The sequence below is a fragment of the Triturus cristatus genome, chromosome 4_2, assembly GCF_964204655.1.
Source record: "Triturus cristatus chromosome 4_2, aTriCri1.1, whole genome shotgun sequence".
Taxonomy (NCBI): domain Eukaryota; kingdom Metazoa; phylum Chordata; class Amphibia; order Caudata; family Salamandridae; genus Triturus; species Triturus cristatus.
The window spans coordinates 671,632,165-671,651,592 of NC_140586.1; the positions used below are offsets into that span (position 1 = coordinate 671,632,165).

Consider the following 19,428-nt stretch of genomic DNA (forward strand, 5'->3'; position numbering starts at 1 on the left):
AAACATGTTGAATTAGTGCACTGGGGCTACAGAGAGTCCAATTTCTTGATGGAACCTTGGGGCCAATTTAGAATTACCTTCTTTACCAAACTGGAGGTCTGCCCGCCTCATTTAGAGATAGGCAGACTTTCATTATGTTGATGGTGGAGACTACTCCAATCTCCGCCACCAACATAAACCTTTGACGACCCGACAGAGTAAGGGCCTTTGGAGGTTCACCCATGTGTCTGCCCACCTGATTTAGGGCAAACACATGGCAAGTTTTCACTGTCCGTCACCGCAAAGTAAATCCCATGGCGAAGGGGGCATTGATTTTTTTATTTACCAAAACAAAATCCAACTTGGTGTTTTTGTTTAGGGGAAAAATCTTTGTAAGCTTGCCGTGTTACTCTGTTATGTTGACGCAGCTGTCTGTCAAACTTAAAATGCCATGACAGGAATCGCTGTAATGGCGGTTCTTGCCAATGCTAGAGATGTCTGTTTGGTCAATGGACTTCTCAGAATTTTGCAGACTCTGTCAGGGTGACAGAATAATTAATTTAGTTGCCCTTATGAAGTACACAGCCGTGTGTGCCTGATTTAGAGTTTAGCGGATATCACGTCTTCCATATTACAAGTGCATTTGGATACACTATACTTGTAATACGGGAGACAGGATATCCATCACATTTGTGATGGAGTAACCTGTCAATCGGACTCTAAATCATGCCTCATATTCATCTCATCTTATGTGTAATGCAAATTAAGTTATTTCCATCCTTCATTCAGCTGTCAAACAACAATACCTTGTTGTGATGGCTGGTTTACTACAGGTTAGTTTAACTTACTATCTGTAATGATCATAGACATGAAAATATTCCCAGGCAAGTAACGTTTATAATGAGAAATAGTCTCTGAAAGTAGGCATACATAAAATTGCATGTTTTAGTGCTTCTCTAATTATTCCTGCCTAAATATTCTTTTTGAATTTATTGATTAGACTTGGAGAGAGCACGGGAGTGACTAGAATGACAAGCCATGATCTTCTTGAAGAAACACTGGGAGACACCGCTACATCCTTATACACAATCCTCACACGAAAACACATCAAAAGATGGGCAGTCAGAGCTGCACACATTAACAGAGACCTTCACTGCACTACTAACCTATGCTCTCCGCCATGTTAAAACTCCATGGAGATGAGATCCCTAATGTTTAGCCCTTAACCAGGAGTGTCCATTCCTGAATGAACAGGCCTGAAGTGTCCATTTCTGAGTGAACGGGCTCAGGGTCATTGGGAAGGAGAACATTTAAGCCCTAGTTTTAATTTTGACCAGGTTATGAGAAGAGAACAATGATTGTTCTAGGGTGGAGAAAGAAGGTGCACCTATATGCTGAGATAATACTACCTAATGTTAAACGTTTGCTCTTTTCTAATTAACATGAATCAAAATGTTTCAGCCCCACATGGGTAGGCAAAGCTTTTAAAATTCCTTTGAATCCCCAGCATACTCAGTTTTTTAATCTGTCAGCTGAGGGTAAAATTCGATTCATGTTTGTTGCCATGCCGCTATTGAAAACAAGCATTTGCAATGCAGTAGGTCTCACATTTGAGAGAGTGTAAGCTATTGGCATTGGAAATGACAATGCCTTTTATTTATCTGTTTTGATAATTAGCACATAAATAAAAGGCATTGTCATTTACAATGCCAATAGTTCAAACTCTTGTAAATGCGAGACCTATTTAATTTCAAAGAAGCGGCCGCCATAGTCCCGGGCTCCTTGGAAAGTGAAAGCACGCATGGCGCGCTGAATGTTGCAGCAAAGCATGTCGTGCCTGCAGTAGGAGAAACTCATTAAAGAAAACAGTGCTTACCGACTAAATAAGACATACATTGTAACAACAGAAGTAAAAGGGCCAGTCCTCATGGGATGTTTCAAATTAAGACAAGGCGGTACTTAGGAGGGACCAACAAGCCTATTAACGAATCAGAAGCCAGCATTTACAAAGGACAATGACACAAGCCAATGAAAAATATAGTTGGAGAGTGGGCGTCGCTTCAAGTCCATACTGAAAAACAGCATGCCTCGCAGAGCACAGCATGCGCTGCCCAGGACTCGACCTAAAAAATGAATTCAGACCTCTGTACTGGTCAGTTTACGCCCAACATTTTTTTAACCTTCTCCCTCCAAAATTATGGAAAGTGCAATTATCTGCCTTTATTGAGAATCACTTCTCAATGCAGCCCAAAAGAATCCAGGTGGCACATGGGGCCAAGGTGTTATAATCTCTGCCCTTAAAACTCTCTGCCCGTAAAACTTTGTCTTGGCGACTTTAGTCCTCTTAGACCTCGGTCTCATTTATTTTGGCCTCTCACTCCATCCTCCTTAAGTGGCTTTGAAAGATACAGGTGCAAGACTTTGCCCTGAAATGATCAGGTTGTTCCTCACAGACCACTCCCAGGTGGTCTTTCATTTCAGTAACATGTTACTTGCGAGGTGCCCCAGGGTTTGGCCCTTGATCCGACCCAGGTAACACTCCAGCCAAGTTGATCCACTCCCTCAGGCTGATTTCCTATGCATATGCTGATGATTCCCAATCAAACATACAGTAATTTGGTTATGGCACTCATAATTTCCAAAGATTATCTTATGTCTATTGTGCAGTGGATGACCACCAGCTTGTTGTGCCTTATCACAGGTGCAAAAAAAAAAGTATTCTGATGGCTGCTTCTATCTGCAGATTTTTCTACTTTTAAATTTCCCCAGGTGCTATAGTGGATATGGAAAGATTGCATAAGCCCTCCTGCATCAGTAGGTGGGGTTGGGCTCCATCTCAACATTCGGTACTACCACAGAGATGACAATCTCAGAGGTGTATAGCACCACCCCAGCACCCAAACATCACTTCCATTTTTTCTGGATTCTTCGATGCAGATTCGGAATAACTCTCACTGCTTTATTTTCTGAGGAAAAGTTTGCTTTTGCAGTTCTAGGCAGGCTTAAGCACTGTTATTCCTGTCATGGACAAATGACCATTTCAGTCCCTCACAAGGTCTGTCTGTGGCTTTTGTTTCATAAACACTATTTGAAGTTGTGCGACCCATGTGGCCTCATGCAGTCAAAAGCCATAAAGGAGTGGGAGGTGAAGCTCTTTATAGCACTGGGCTTGGTGTCGTTCATGCTCCTCACCACTCTCAAAGGCATCAAAGGAGAAGAGGAAGCACAAGGAGCAGCAGACAAAACTATTCCACACCCAGAAGTCATTCTCAATCCAGGGGTAGTTCTCTATGTGGCTCCCCATCTCGAGCAACCATGTCTTCTTTGAATCGCAACTGGTCCAGGTCACCCTGGCATCAGAGTAAGCTTCAGCCCTAGCACATATCCTCCCTCTGGTAAACCTGAAGGTTCCAGCACCCATCCGGCACAAGTCATGGTGTTTACTGAAGCCATGTTGGTGCCCTTTCATAGTTCCCAGTTCATATCTGGTGTGCCTTAGGGCCTCCAACTGGAATACTGCTGGTAGTCCATCCTAGATGTCCTTCCCAGGGCACTCCACCTGCCCTTTCCAGCTCCTTACCCGCACCCAAGACTCTGCTTGTTACCCCTTCTTGGGGCTGATACTTATTCTCTCCCTAGCATTGGCTTTAGAGCCTATCACAAATACAAAAGCAATATCCAAGGATTCAGGAGGCAGGCATAGAGACTGGTAGAGGAAGAGTCCCAATCCAGCCACTTACTTAGGGATGAATATTTCCAGTGCATGGATGTTATTTTTGGCATGCAATTGGACCATATGCAAATGCCGCAGATCATAGACCATGATGATAACTGCAGGGAGGCAGCCAATTTGCTGCACTCCACCAACGCAGATGAAGGAGAACTACCTGGCCCTCCAGATTGCAAGCAGCATATATGCCTTATCAAGGATAGAATTTGAGTGCCCTTTGGGATCACTCTTTAAGGAAGTGGCATCATTATGACTGCAGTCATTAAAAAAGCCTCAGAGGTCCTAGAACGCCTCTACCCTTACGGAAAATTAAGGCTAAACTCCTGCCAAAGATCCTTCAATAGTTGCTTCATTCTCTGAGCCTTTGTTCCCATTTAACAATATTTTGATGGAGCCTATTAAAAGTTGCATGAGCGAAACCATCTTTCATGCCAGTAGCTTGCAGACAGATTACCCGTTGTCATCGGCGAGCCCCAAGGATCCAAGCTTCCTGTCAGCTGACCCATTACCAAAGAGTACAGGCATCCTTCTGTACAAAACAGAAGCCAGGGTCTTTTTCCTATGCACCGCCTGACTAGGAATCTAGTACAAAAGGGTTCCTGGAGAAGAATGTTTTCTCCTCAAAGAATCTGCCTCTCAGATCCAAAAAGATGCAAGAATACAACTTGCGTGTTGGGGAGGTTTACCCATGCCCTCTGTGAAATTGTACAGATGGTTGTGCCTATACCCCTGGATCACCTTATGGACTGCATCGCTGAAGTAGTTTATGATGGAAAAGATGGAGCAAAAGATATCCTGATATTGTGGATCAGTAGCAAGGACCATGAACTATTCAGTGGCCATGAGAGATGCCATGTCTCTGTCCGCTCAACAGTTTTCTCAGATGATATCTAGGTGAACATAATTGCCATGCTCTTTGGTGAGTCCTGCTACTTTGGCAAAAAATCAGACTCTGCCCTTGAATGTTTCAAACAAAGACAAGTCACTGCTTGTTCCCCACGGTTGGCTTCCTTTGCCCTTCAGTTTCACAGGCAATGTTGGAACCATCGCGCCTAAGCAAGGGATATGCCTTTTCACCAGCACCAACCCTCCCAGCCAGCCCAGCAACCCAACCAGTCCAAGCATAGGGACCGAGGTGGATCCAGAAGCCGACATATTTAGCAGTCCTCTTATTCCCTTTCCACCTCTTCCCCACTACCCAGGAACCATGCTTTAGTTTCCCTTTGGAAATGCGCTGTGGGTGGAAGGGTGCCACACCATGTAGAGATCTGGAGTCCATTGGAATGGAACCCTGGGTCCTATAAATCATAAATATGAGTTATGCCCTTGCCTTCCAAAAGTTTCTCCTTTCCATTTCCCCTGGCTTTTCTTCCTCAGATGAATAAGCTCGCATTTTCCAGCAAGAAGTCATCGCTCGGTTGCAAAAATCGCAGTGGAGCTAGTGCCGGCACAGGAGTTACTCCTGTTAATTTCTCAAGCCCAAAAAGGACGGCAAATGGTGTCCCATTCTACACCACAGGGGTTTGAATACATTTCTCCATAAGGAGAAATTCAAGATGTTGTCCCATGCACATGTTCTTTTGGCTCTGATATAGAGGATTGATGATGTCCCTTGACGTGAATGATGCATACATTCATGTTCTGATCCTCCAGTTGCACAGGATTGATCTGTGTTTTGTGGCAGGATCCACCCACTACCAATTTGCAGTCCCCACGTTTGGACTGACATCGACTCCCTGAACTGTCCCAATGTCATGGTGGTGGTTCTGGCACATCCTCAGAGGACTGGAATTCTAGCTTTCCTCGTACCTCAATGAGTGACTGTTTTCCTTAGCTGGTGTCAGACCATCTGAATGCCACTGTGACCCTGCTATTTTATTATGGATTCTCCATCAACCTACCAAAGCTTCATCTCACAGCATCTTCTTTTCACAGGGGCGATAAGAGACACAGCATCTCTCAGAGCCTTATAACCTTCACGGAGGTTTCGTGACATTTGGTATACAATTCTAATGAGTATGCAAAGAGGTCGGATTCAAACCCTTACAGACTTTTGCCTGCTAGGTCTGCTGACTTCTTGTAGCCTCCTGGTCCCTCACACACGCTTGTACATGTGACCCCTCAAGTAGTGCCTTCACCTGGAAGGGTTCTAAAATGGGGATGATCTGACAGACTAAATGAAGCTCACTGTGGAAATAGTGAAGGATGTTCAACTGTGATCAGTGGGAAAGAATTTCAACCCTTATTTCCATCACCAGCAGTAGCCGTTGATGACGATGCCTTCAGTTTGGGTGGGGTGCTCATCTAAAGGTCCAGGAGAACAGAGGACTTTGTTCTCCAGAGGAGCAGGGTTTTCATATCAACGCGCCTGAACTGTAAGGTTTTGTGCCCTCCATTTTCCATTGTCTGTCCAGTCTCCAGATTCTTACACGCAACACAAATGGGAAATGTGTCAATAAACAGGGTGGTGTTGGCTCTTGTCATCTGTGTCGGGATTCTCTGAGACAGTGGACTTGGTCTCAGGCTCAATGAATCCTGCTAGTCGCCAACCAGCTGGCTGGCACCCTAACTACAAGGACTGGTGACCTGAGTCGGCCTCAACTTGCTGACTGCGAGTAGCTATTGTATCCAGATGTGGTAGTGTCTGTCTTTCCCCGCTGTGACCCACTCTGGTGGACTTTTTTACCACTTGTGAAAACGCGCAGTGCCCACTGTTTTGTTCACGTTACAGGGAGACATGGGGATGCATTTAATCTGACAATGAGATTTTCTCTAAGCATTCCCTCCCATTCATAATATACAGGTTGGTTGATGTTGAATTCATAAAAACACAGTGTCGATGTAGACACTGTTTATTTGTGCCTTCAGGTAATACTATTCCATTCATCCATTACGTGTTTCACTACAGTAGGTGTTGTCCATTGAATTCATCTGGGCTAGGAAAACATACATATATTATATGAACTTGTATTGTTCTTTCGGTATTATCATCAGTAATCGCCTCACCTAAACGCATGAATCCAATCATATAGGCCAATATTCCAGTGGAGTATTGTGAGATCAGTTTCAGATATCCATAAATAATAGCAAGAACCACTCCCAAGTGCTACAACATGCAGTGTTGTGATAGACGTGTCGCTGTGCATAAGAAGTACTGAAGTGATTAAGAAGCACCTGCTAGAGAGGTTATATGCATGATTATATAAAAGTAAGATACTTAACAAAGCGTGTCTAAACAAAAGCAAAAAGTACCTTCAATTCTATATTGGTGTATTTCGCAGTATGTCCCATTTCAGCATATCTAAAAGAGCATTGCTTTTTAGTTTGAAAGATTATGTTCACAAACATATATCTATGTTTCAATCCCTTGAAGGTAAACTATAGACCAATCTATTTTTCTGTGTAGCCTTGACTCTGTAATGCTCTACTCCATTTGATGCCTCTCTGTCTGATTCAGAGACTACAGCTTGTCCAAAACACACTTCCACAAGACTTTTTCTTGACCCTTAGCAGGAGAATACCATATTTATTCTCACTTTGTCTTGCTTCATTAGGTTTATCATGCCAAACACCTTACTTATAAAGTGTTCTGCATCAACTACTGCTCCTACTGTAATAAGGCACCTGGCATTTTCTGTTGTCTTGTTAGGCACCACCCCTTTCAAAACCTCAGTTCCTTCACTCCCAATCGATTTCATATTCTTCACATTGGCAGGGCACACACTACAGATTGCACTTTCTTTTTCCTCACCACTTAGGCGTGGACTGATCTGCCTCAGAGCCCTGGAGCACCTCTCTTTTGTCACGTGCCATAACACCCTATTTACCTTGGTAACACTGCTGTTTAGAAAATATGAAAATAGGTCATAAATAGTAATCTCTTGTATGTGTTGTATGTCATTCATTATCAGCAATTCAAGGAGTTTCATATTTTAATACTTTGTTGTTTTCAACCGTTAAATGCATTTTTTTTTTCAGTTTAAAGATGATCCGACCTCATGTTTTGATGAAGAAAATTTGGTTCAATCTGTCCTTGATCTGTTCATAGCAGGAACTGAGTCAACTTCAGCCACTCTGCGCTGGGCTATTCTCTACATGGCAAAGTACGCGGACATTCAAGGTAAGACAACTGTTTATAGCTGGTATGTGATTCACAAAATGTTCCTCATAAACAACTAGTGCATTAATTAAACTACCTGTGCCCCCAGTTTTTCCCATCGATTCAACAGGGGCAGTTTGTAATACTTCCTCTTACCGCTTCCGCTAAACTCCATAGCTGAATATTTGCTCAGCAATGCTTTTACCCAGAACATGGTGCTGTTACACAATGTGCCCCAGAACATGCATTGTTTTTCAGGCTGTATGCTGCAAACTGGCCTGAACAAGCATAGAACAAATTGCAAGCAGGTGCTGTACATTCTTCAGTCACGGATATTGTGCTCCAGAGTGATGTGTGGAGGCCACCTTTATCTCCTGCACCACTGAAACATAGAGCAAAAGACAGTTTCAAATGACAGTAAATGTCCATGGTAGTGGTAAAGTTGCTCTTATCAAAACAGTGTCCCTACTCTAATACTGTGAGAAAGTCATCCTTTTTGCCCTGATCGACCCCATGTTTTTGCTTGGTACTAGTGGTAACTGATTCTGACTGCGCATTGGGCTCTGCTTACAAGGCCCAGCCTAGCTGCAACTTATAGTATTTAATAGGGCATGCAGGTTTAGAGGCCCAGTAGAGTTAATGCACTTAAGTGTGCACTACTGTGGCGCCTGCTGTAATGATAAAGGCAGCACTGTCTTTGAGGCTGCTTTTACCTTAAATGTATATGCAAATTCGACTTTGGAATTAATGGTATTTCCAAAGTCTCAAACTACCTTATTTCTACATATACGTCACACTAAGGTCTGCCCTAGGTGCACCAGGGGTAGGGTGCCTTGTAACTATAAGCAGGGACGTTATAAAAGATGTTTTATATGCCCTGGTGAGGGAAAACTGCCAATATTGTTTCACCTCTTGTAGGGAATGGCTCCATAAGCTAACATTGAGATATTTTATTTAAGTATAAATATTGACAGGAGCCACCCAAATATATACTTCAGGGTATCTAATTAATAGTAAAGATAACTCCAACAACTTGGCACTGTTAGATTTTTAATAACTATTACAGAAACTAAGTTATTAAAATTTCTTTTCGGTTAGCCAAAATTCAACTTTCCAGCTGCCCTCCCCAAATTGGGCAGCATTTCCCAGTCTGAGCCAGAGCCGCTTGATGAAATATGCAGCATCTTGACAGAGTAGACAATAGATATCCTGTGGGTGGAGAACTTTAGCTTCAGAAGGCAAAAGGCAGGAAGGGGGTGGGAGAGCCAAACTAGTCTTCAAAGGGAGAATGACAGTTTGGGACCAGCACAGCGCCGCCTGTGCGTCTGCCGCTGCTGCTGCTGAGTTAGGTTGGGTCACGGTATTGCCTGTACTGCTTCTTCTTGTTGTGCCCGTAACTGCTCTTTCTCTGCCCTCCACCCGCCGCCTGTACTTGCTCTGTGCCTGGCTATTGCCTCTGTTCCTCTTGCTGCCCCGCGACTCTGTGCCCGTTTATTGCCTCTGGTCCCCTCTCTGCCCCGCGTCTCTGTGCCCGTTTTGCCTCTGTTCCCCTCGCTGCCCCGTATTTCCTTAACTTCCTTGCCTTCTGTATCTTTTGCTGCCCCCTTACTTGTGCCTTTTTGCCTTCTGTACCCTGCGTCGGTGCTCCGCTCCCGCCGCTGCCTCCCCTGCGGCCCGCCCCCCTGACTGCCCATTCGCTGCCACCACCTCCCACCTCCCAGCTGCTCCTCCCTCCCACCTCCCCATATATGGCGGCCGCTGCGCGGTGAGGAGAGCGACCCTTGACCCTACCTGGTAGGTCGCTCCCCTGCCGCACAGCTGAGTTAGGTTGGTTCACGGTATTGCCTGTGCTGCTTGTTCTTGTTGCGCCCGTAACTGCTCTTTCTCTGCCCTCCCCCCGCCGCCTGTACTTGCTCTGTGCCCGCTTATTGCCTCTGTTCCCCTCGCTGCCCCACATCTCTGTGCCCGTTTATTGCCTCTGTTCCCTTCGCTGCCCCGCGTCTCTGTGCCCGTTTTTTGCCTCAGTACCCCTCGCTGCCCCGCGTCTCTGTGCCCGTTTTGTCTCTGTTCCCCTCGCTGCCCGTATTTCCTTAACTTCCTTGCCTTCTGTATCTTTCGCTGCCCCCTTACTTGTGCCTTTTTGCCTTCTGCACCGTTCGTCGTCGCTCCGCTCCCGCCGCTGCCTCCCCTGCGCCCCCGCACCCCATACTGCCCATTCGCTGCCCCCACCTCCCACCTCCCAGCTGCTCTTCCCTCCCACCTCCCCATATATGCCGCCGGTTTGCGCCTAAGGCAAGCCCGTCTGCACCTGTCCGTGCCTGGACCGCGCCCAGCTCCAGAACCCCTGGTCTCCACACCCGCCACAAGGAACGCCGCCACTACGATGCCAGCACCCTGCATGCTCTAAACCCCACACATGCTTCAAGACTGCCCTGAAACGCACACAAGGCCCCTTCACCTGCCAGAACTGCAGCTACACCAGCCTCAGAACCGACGAACCACCGTCCAAACAAGACCCCAACCACCTCCAATGTGTACTTCTGAACACCCGTTCCGCACGCAAACACGCCGTCGAGCTCTGGGACCTGCTCGGCACAACATCCCCAGGCATCGCCTTCCTGACAGAGACCTGGATGATCGACTCCTCTGCACCCAACATCGCCATAGCCATCCCAAACGGCTACAAGATCACCCTTAGAGACCGCACCAATGGAGTCGGAGGAGGAATCGCCATCGTCCACAAGAACAGCATCAGGGTCTCGACTAGCACCGACGACACTCTCAGCACCGCCGAACACATGCATTTCCAGATCCACACAGACCCCCAACTCTACGCTCAGAGGCACCCTCGTCTACCGACCCCCCGGACCCCGCCCACAGTTCAGCGACTCTAACGCCGACTTCATCAGCACGCACGCCCTTACCTCCACCGACAACATCCTCCTCGGAGACCTGAACTTTCACCTTGAGAACAACAACGACAGCAACTCGACAACCCTGATCGATAACCTCGCCAACCTTGGACTGAGGCAACTCGTCACCACGCCCACCCACTCCGCCGGCCACACGTTTGACCCCATCTTCTCCTCAAGCCCGCATGTCTCCTTCAACCATACCACCGAACTTCCCTGGAACGACCACCACTGCATCCACTTCACCTTCCAGAAACCCACCACACACCACCACACCCAACAGATCCCCCGCCGCTGCTGGAGCAAAATCACCGACAAACAACTTCACGCAAACCTCGCTATCAGTCCACCCACCGAACCCTCCAACGCCGACGATGCTGCCCTCAGCCTCAGATGCTGGATCGAGGACTGCGCCAACACACTCGCCCCGCTGAAGAACCCCCCCCCACAGAGACACCAGCAAGAGGGTCTGCTGGTTCACCCCAGAACTCCTAGCCTCCAAGCAAGTCTGCCGGAAGCTAGAGAAGAAACAGCACAGCGAGCAGACCCCGGACAGGTTCGCAGCACACAAGGACGCCATCCGCAACCACCACCACCTCATCAAGGCTGCCAAGAGGACCTCCTTCAAAGACCGCCTCAACAACAACGCACACGACAGCAAGGAGCTCTTCAACGTCGTGAAGGAACTCTCTAGCCCCAGCTCCAACACCAACGGCATCCCGCCGTCGCAAGCCCTGTGTGACTACCTCGCCACTTTCTTCCACCGCAAGATAGCAGACATCCACGACAGTTTCAACACCCAGACAGCCCCAACATACAGCAACACAACAGACTCCTCACATCATCGACTACGACCCCCTGCTAGCCTGGGCCAGCGTGAGCATCGATAACACCATCAAGATCATGAGCACAATCCACTCCGGCTCTCCGTCAGACCCATTCCCGTACCACGTCTTCAATATAGCAAGCAGCTCCATCGCACACCAGCCTGCGCAACGTCATCAACCTCTCCCTCGAGACCGCGACCTTCCCAGAGAACTGGAAACACGCCGAGATCAACGCTCTTCTCAAGAAACCCAAGGCAGACCTAAGAGAACTCAAGAACTTCCGGCCCATCTCTCTGCTCTCGTTCCCGGCCAAGGTCATCGAGAAAATCATCAACAGACACCTAACCCAATACCTCGAAGAAAACAGAATCCTGGACCCTTCTCAGTCAGGGTTCCGCAGCAACCACAGCCCCGAGACTGCCCTCATCGCCGCCACCGACGACATCAGGACCCTACTGGACAACGGTGAGACCGCAGCTCTCATCCTCCTAGACCTCTCCGCCGCCTTCGACACCGTCTGCCACCGCACACTATGCGCACGACTCCACACCGCAGGGATCCGAGACAAGGCTCTGGAATGGACCACATCCTTCCTCTCAGGCAGAACCCAGAGCATCTGCCTCCCCCCATTCCAATCTGAAGCCTCCGAGATCATCTGCGGCGTACCCCAGGGCTCCTCCCTCAGCCCGACATTGTTCAACATCTACATGGCCCAGCTTGCACACGTCGCCCGACAGCACGACCTCAACATAATCTCCTATGCCGACGACACTCAGCTGATCCTCTTCCTCACCAAGGACCCCATCACCACCAAAACTGGAGAAGACAGAGGCCCTCATCCCGGCTCCAACCCCTCAGCCTTGGACGACTCCTGGTGGCCGACGGCACTGGGGACAGCCCCGACACCCACAGACCACGCACGTAACCTGGGAATCATCCTAGACTTAACGCTCTCAATGACCAAGCAAGTCAACGCCGTCTCCTCCTCCTGCTTCAACACCCTCCGCATGCTCCGCAAAATCTACAAATGGATCCTAACAGACACAAGAAAGACAGTCACCCAGGCCCTCGTCAGCAGCAGACTCGACTATGGAAACGCCCTCTACGCGGGAGCCCCGACCAAGCTCATCAAACGACTACAACGCATCCTAAACGCCTCGGCACGACTGATCCTCGACATACCACGCCACAGCCACATCACCCCCCCACCTGAGAAACCTGCACTGGCTCCCCGTCAACAAGAGGATATCCTTCAAGCTCCTCATCCATGCACACAAGGCACTCCACAAGCCCTGCCTACCTCAACAGTCGACTCTCCTTCTACATCCTCAACCGCCAGCTACGATCCGCCGACCTTGCACTTGCCACCATTCCACGCATCCGAAGAACTACCACCGGCGGGAGATCCTTCTCCCACCTCGCCGCCAAAACATGGAACACCCTACCACTGAGCCAACGACAGACCCAAGACCTGCTGACCTTCAGGAGAACACTCAAGACCTGGCTTTTCGATCAGTAGCAGCCCCCCCCCCCAGCGCCTTGAGACCCTCGCGGGAATGTAGTGCGCTTTACAAATGTTTTGATTGATTGACTCCCCACATCCTGCAGTCCCAGCCACACAGGAGCCTCCGTAACTAGATTCGTCAGGGAATTGGAAGGTGAGTGTTAGGAAAACTTAGCCACACCAGTGGGTTGACTGAGCCAGATATAACCTCCATGTTGGATTTTGAGGGAATGGTGCTTTCTGGGACAAGGATATGCCACGCTTTGGAGGAAGTAGTCATACACCTGGGTGGCACCCTGTGTCCCATTGGTCAGGGGTGCCCTTCTACTTGACGCCAAGAAACTGTGAATAAATATGGGAGAGCTGCATAGCTTCTCAGATCTGCTGCCTGAAAGTACAAGGTGAAGAAGGATTGCCCTGCTGGAATATGGATCTGCACCAAAAGCACTGCACTCGGAAGGACTGCATCTATTGCACAATCTGGTACTACAGCCCTAAGGACTTTGCCTTGCTTCAAGAAGGATTAAGGAGTGGACGTCCTGCAAGATACAGGTTAACAGAGCCCACCTGCATCATCTCCACCAAGAGCCCACATCCTGTAGTGCGTCCAGTGGACTTTTAAGGACGTTGCCAGGTGCATTGTGGGAATTGTAATCCAGACATCCCAAGGACCATCTAGGCGATTCCAGACCCTATGATTTGTGTTTTGGACATTTTGAACCCTCAAGGATACCTTCTGTAAGAAGATCCAGAGGTTTGCTGAAGTTTGAGAACTATTTGTCAAAAAGCTACAGAAGGTGACTGACTCGATGTCGCGAGTCAAGCTGACCCAGCCTGGATTTCAGGTTCGTCCGGCAGAAAGCTCTGGAGCTCCATACTTCCAAGATTTGACCGAAGCTTTGCGGAGAAGCAATCCAATGACGTTTCATCAAAATCGGCCTGCTGGGAAGGACTAGAAAGTGTTTATTCTTTAATAATTCATATCTCCTGTTCCCTACATTGGATTCTTGTCATTTTGCTGTCTATTTGTTCATAAAACTATAATATATTTTAATAAATGGGGTTGGATTATTATTTTGTGTTGTATCTTACTTATATAGGTGCTGATTCCGATCCTGTAAAACCCGGGTACAAATGGTCGTAAAGAGCGTTTTCTCCGTCCGACTCGTACCCGGGAAAAACACCTTACAAACTCGCAAGTACGATTCGTACAGAAATACCATTTCCATACGAGTTGTAAAAAACACCGACTGGCAAAAAAATACATACAAATCTGAATCTGGACGGCGCATACGCGACGTCCGGACGGAGTCAGGCAGCGTTTTACGGACCAGCAAGTACGATTCGTGCCGACGTCACTCCGCACGTAGCATTTTTTACGGGAGCCACAAACTGCCGGGAAATTGAGGACGACGCAAACAAGGAGCACCGGTACGCGACGGACAGCGATGGACCCCAACCTACGCGTCATCCCGGCCCTCATAGCCTACGACCTCGTGTTCAGAAACCGACGCAGACGCCGCAGAAGGTCAGAACAACTCCCAGGGGCAAAGGGGGGGTGCAAGGGGCAGGAAACATAACCCACACCCCACAAAATACTAATACATCCTGCACATTAATTACCTCCATGGTCTGGTCACTTCGGGGGGCGTGTCCACCAATCCCACGTCCCGCCACAATGGAAGTGGACGTGGACGCGTACCCGTCACCACCACAATGGTGGTACGGGACGTACCCACGCCCCTCAGAGCGTGGGTACGGTCCGTACCACCATTGCAGTGGTGATGTAGGGGTACGCGTGTACGGCCCGTACCACCATTGCAGTGGTGATGTAGGGGTACGCATGTATGGCCCGTACCCATGCCCCCAGAGCGTGGGTACACGCATACCCCTACATCACCACTACAATGGTGGTACGGACCGTACCCACGCCCCCCAGAGCGTGGGTACGGGCCGTACCACGCGTACCCCTACGTCACCGCCACAATGGTGGTACGGCCTGTACCCGCGTACCCCTACGTCACCGCCACAATGGTGGTACGGCCTGTACCCACGCTCCCCAGAGCGTGGGTACGGGCCGTACCATGCGTACTCCTACGTCACCGCCACAATGGTGGTACGGCCCGTACCCTACGTCACCGCCACAATGGTGGTACGGCCCGTACCCACGCTCCCCAGAGCGTGGGTACGGGCCGTACCATGCGTACCCCTACGTCACCGCCACAATGGTGGTACGGCCCGTACCCACGCTCCCCAGAGCGTGGGTACGGGCCGTACCACGCATACCCCTACATCATCACCGCCACAATGGTGGTACGGCCTGTACCGACGCTCCCCAGAGCGTGGGTACAGGCCGTACCACGCGTACCCCTATGTCACCGCCACTATAGTGGTACGGCCCGTACCCACACCCCCAGAGCGTGGGTACGGTCCGTACACGCGTACCCCTACATCACCACTACAATGGTGGTACGGACCGTACCCACACCCCCCAGAGCGTGGGTACGGGCCGTACCACGCGTACCCCTACGTCACCGCCACAATGGTGGTACGGCCCATACCCACGCCCCCCAGAGCGTGGGTATGGGCCGTACCACGCGTTCCCCTACGTCACCGCCACTATGGTGGTACGGCCCGTACCCACGCCCCCAGAGCATGGGTACGGGCCGTACCATGCGTACCCCTACGGCACCGCCACTATGGTGGTACGGCCCGTACCCACGCCCCCAGAGCATGGGTACGGTCCGTACACGTGTACCCCTACATCACAACTACAATGGTGGTACGGCCCGTACCCACGCCCCCCAGAGCATGGGTACGGGCCGTATACAGCCCGTACCCACGCGTACCCCTACGTCACCGCCACTATGGTGGTACGGCCCGTACCCACGCCCCCAGAGCGTGGGTACGGGCCGTACCACGCATACCCCTACGTCACCGCCACTATGGTGGTACGGCCCGTACCCACGCCCCCAGAGCATGGGTACGGGCCGTACCACGCGTACCCCTACGGCACCGCCACTATGGTGGTACGGCCCGTACCCACGCCCCCAGAGCATGGGTACGGGCCGTACCACGCGTACCCCTACAGCCCCATTACATGATGGATACAAGGCGTACACATGCCACGGATGTAGGTGTACGGCTTGGTGCAGCACATCAGCTGTAAATTGGGGGTGGTGTATGCCCAGGACACAAGTGTACCACAGCAAGGGCGCAAGTGGGTGGGTGCAGAGGAATACCAGCAGTGGACAGGGACATGTGAGGGGTGGCTGCATATCACTCCCAGCAGTGGACAGACATATGGGGGTGGGTGCAGAGGACTCCCAGCAGTGGACAGAGACATGGGGGTGGGTGCAGAGGAATACCACCAGTGGACAGGGACATGTGAGGGGTGGGTGCCCATCACTCCCAGCAGTGGACAGACATATGGGGGAGGGTGCAGAGGACTCCGAGCAGTGGACAGAGACATGGGGGTGGGTGCAGAGGAATACCACCAGTGGACAGGGACATGTGAGGGGTGGGTGCCCATCACTCCCAGCAGTGGACAGAGACATGGGGGTGGGTGCAGAGGACTCCCAGCAGTGGACAGAGACATGGGGGTGGGTGCAGAGGACTCTCAGCAGTGGACAGAGACATGGGGGTTGGGGCAGAGGACTCCCAGCAGTGGACAGAGACATGGGGTGGATGCAGAGGACTCCCAGCAGTGGACAAGGACATGTGAGGGGTGGGTGCCCATCACTCCCAGCAGTGGATAGAGACATGGGGGTGGGTGCAGAGGACTCCCAGCAGTGGACAGAGACATGTGAGAGGTGGGTGCCCATCACTCCCAGCAGTGGACAGAGACATGGGGGTTGGTGCAGAGGACTCCCAGCAGTGGACAGAGACATGGGGGTGGGTGCAGAGGACTCCCAGCAGTGGACAGAGACATTGGGGTGGGTGCAGAGGGCTCCCAGAGGTGGACAGAGACATGTGAGGGGTGGGTGCCCATCACTCCCAGCAGTGGACAGAGACATGGGGGTGGGCGCAGAGGACTCCCAGCAGTGGACAGAGACATGTGAGAGGTGGGTGCCCATCACTCCCAGCAGTGGACAGAGACATGGGGGTTGGTGCAGAGGACTCCCAGCAGTGGACAGAGACATGGGGGTGGGTGCAGAGGACTCCCAGCAGTGGACAGAGACATTGGGGTGGGTGCAGAGGACTCCCAGCAGTGGACAGAGACATGTGAGGGGTGGGTGCCCATCACTCCCAGCAGTGGACAGAGACATGGGGGTGGGTGCAGAGGACTCCCAGCAGTGGACAGAGACATGGGGGTGGGTGCAGAGGACTCCCAGCAGTGGAAAGAGACATGGGGGTGGGTGCAGAGGAATTCCACCAGTGGACAGGGACATGTGAGGGGTGGGTGCCCATCACTCCCAGCAGTGGACAGAGACATGGGGGTGGGTGCAGAGGACTCCCAGCAGTGGACAGAGACATGGGGGTGGGTGCAGAGGACTCCCAGCAGTGGAAAGAGACATGGGGGTGGGTGCAGAGGAATTCCACCAGTGGACAGGGACATGTGAGGGGTGGGTGCCCATCACTCCCAGCAGTGGACAGAGACATGGGGGTGGGTGCAGAGGACTCCCAGCAGTGGACAGAGACATGGGGGGGGTGTACATCATTATCAGATGACCACAACTCCATGGGTGAATGTACGTATCCCTAACTTTGGACAATGATGATAGTGCCATAACAACACATCACTGACAGCAGTGTCCCACTCTCAGGAGGATGGATGTCTTTCCCCCACTGCATGACACACCACATGTGGGTGTGAGGACAAATAACACATGCATACCCACCCCTGGCAGATGCAGCAAAATACACACACTGAGATCATGCCACAAGACTGTATAGTCATGTCACTGCCTAATAAACTAAGAGAGCCAAAGAGAACACACACTGTCACGCACATCCCAGGACTGATAGGAATGTTCAGGTGCTGGGCCAGCCACCAATATGTTGTCTGTCGTGCAAGGAATAGGGTGGAGTTCCCACAGATACAATGGCCACAATTGTGAGTCAGGTGTACAAATACCCAGCAGAACAAGTACCATATGTGTACTAGGCTGGGATTACACACCTGCATTGTGCGGAAAAGGGACAATTTCTCCATGAAGGCATGGCAAAATACTCTAAACACAAGTACAGTGAGTTCCAAGGATGGCACAGACGATGCAGCCGGAGACATTGCTGAGCAGGCATGGCCAGAGTTGAAGGGATCCATCACCAACAAAGGAAATGTAGACACAGGGCAACACAACAATTGTGCAACTCTCTGCAGGGGAGATGTCAGGTGCCACAGAGGAAGGAACACTCCTTGGGACAATGTCTCCAAACACAAAGAGCATACAAGACAAAGAATCTTTGCAGAGACCTTGTGATGGCACGCAGATACCAGGTTCCACCCCATGAGCAGCAGACTACAACATTTCCCTGAAACATAACACATGCCCACAACCCCAACTCCTGTAGCATCAGCATCAACATCAATACCTGAAAGCAAGACTTTTCAAACGAAAAAGAAAATGCTTTATTCAGCATGAAAATAATAATGTGTAAACGAGACTATTCACAAAGGCCAATGGCCAGTCCATATCATCAGTCCTTGGGGGGGGGGGGGGGGGGACACATGGCCATGCGTCTCCCCTAGCTTGCCTGCACATCACAAGACTGTGTCGTCGACTGGGGGTGGGGCATCATGTGGGGAAGGACCAGGCACCACAGGGACAGGAGGGGGAAGGGTAGGTGTGGTGGGTGCAGGGACGGACGACTCCACCACAGGGGGTGGGGCAGCGCCAAAGGTGGAGGCGAGCTCGGCGCTGCACACTTCTGCCAGTTCTTCAAGCGTCTCCCCTGCACCCGGAGAAACAACAGGCCCCAAGGAGGGGGGGTCAGAGGGATGGGTTGCAGCGCTACTGGGGGAGGTGGTGGACGGGCTGGGGGACTTAACTCTCCTACCCGTGGAGTGCCTTGACCGTTTGCGTCCAGGTGAACTAGTGGGGCTGAGGCCCAGCCCAGCAAAGTAGGCCTCCTTCTCCGAATCTGGGGCAGGGGAGCCAAGGGGAGTGACATCGGAGGGACTGGGGAGTGAGTCATGTGGACGAGGACTGTGGCTGCGTGCCTGCCTGTGTGCCCCAGACCCAGTGGGTGTGCCTGCTTCCCCCTGAGTGTGCGTGTCAGGAGGTGTGCGCTTGCCTTTACGTGGTGGTGTGCTGCTTCTGTCTGGTGGGGTGCGTGCGTGTGGATGTCTTGGTGTGCTTGGGACAGGCATGGGTGTGGGACTTGTGGATGGGGCAGGGGTAGAGGGGGGACGCAGCGCTGCAGGTGACTCACTA

General features: G+C 50.9%; 1 protein-coding gene across 4 annotated transcripts in view; it reads left to right on the forward strand.

Moving 5' to 3' along the window:
• LOC146834881 (cytochrome P450 2J2-like) overlaps window positions 1-19,428 on the forward strand; it is a 377,005-nt gene that overhangs the window by 251,713 nt on the left and 105,864 nt on the right. For all 4 annotated transcript variants that reach the window (XM_085602481.1, XM_085602480.1, XM_085602478.1 and 1 more), the window contains one exon: window positions 7,688-7,829. In XM_085602481.1, the coding sequence (XP_085458607.1) occupies window positions 7,688-7,829 (142 nt within the window). The remainder of the gene's footprint in view (window positions 1-7,687; window positions 7,830-19,428) is intronic.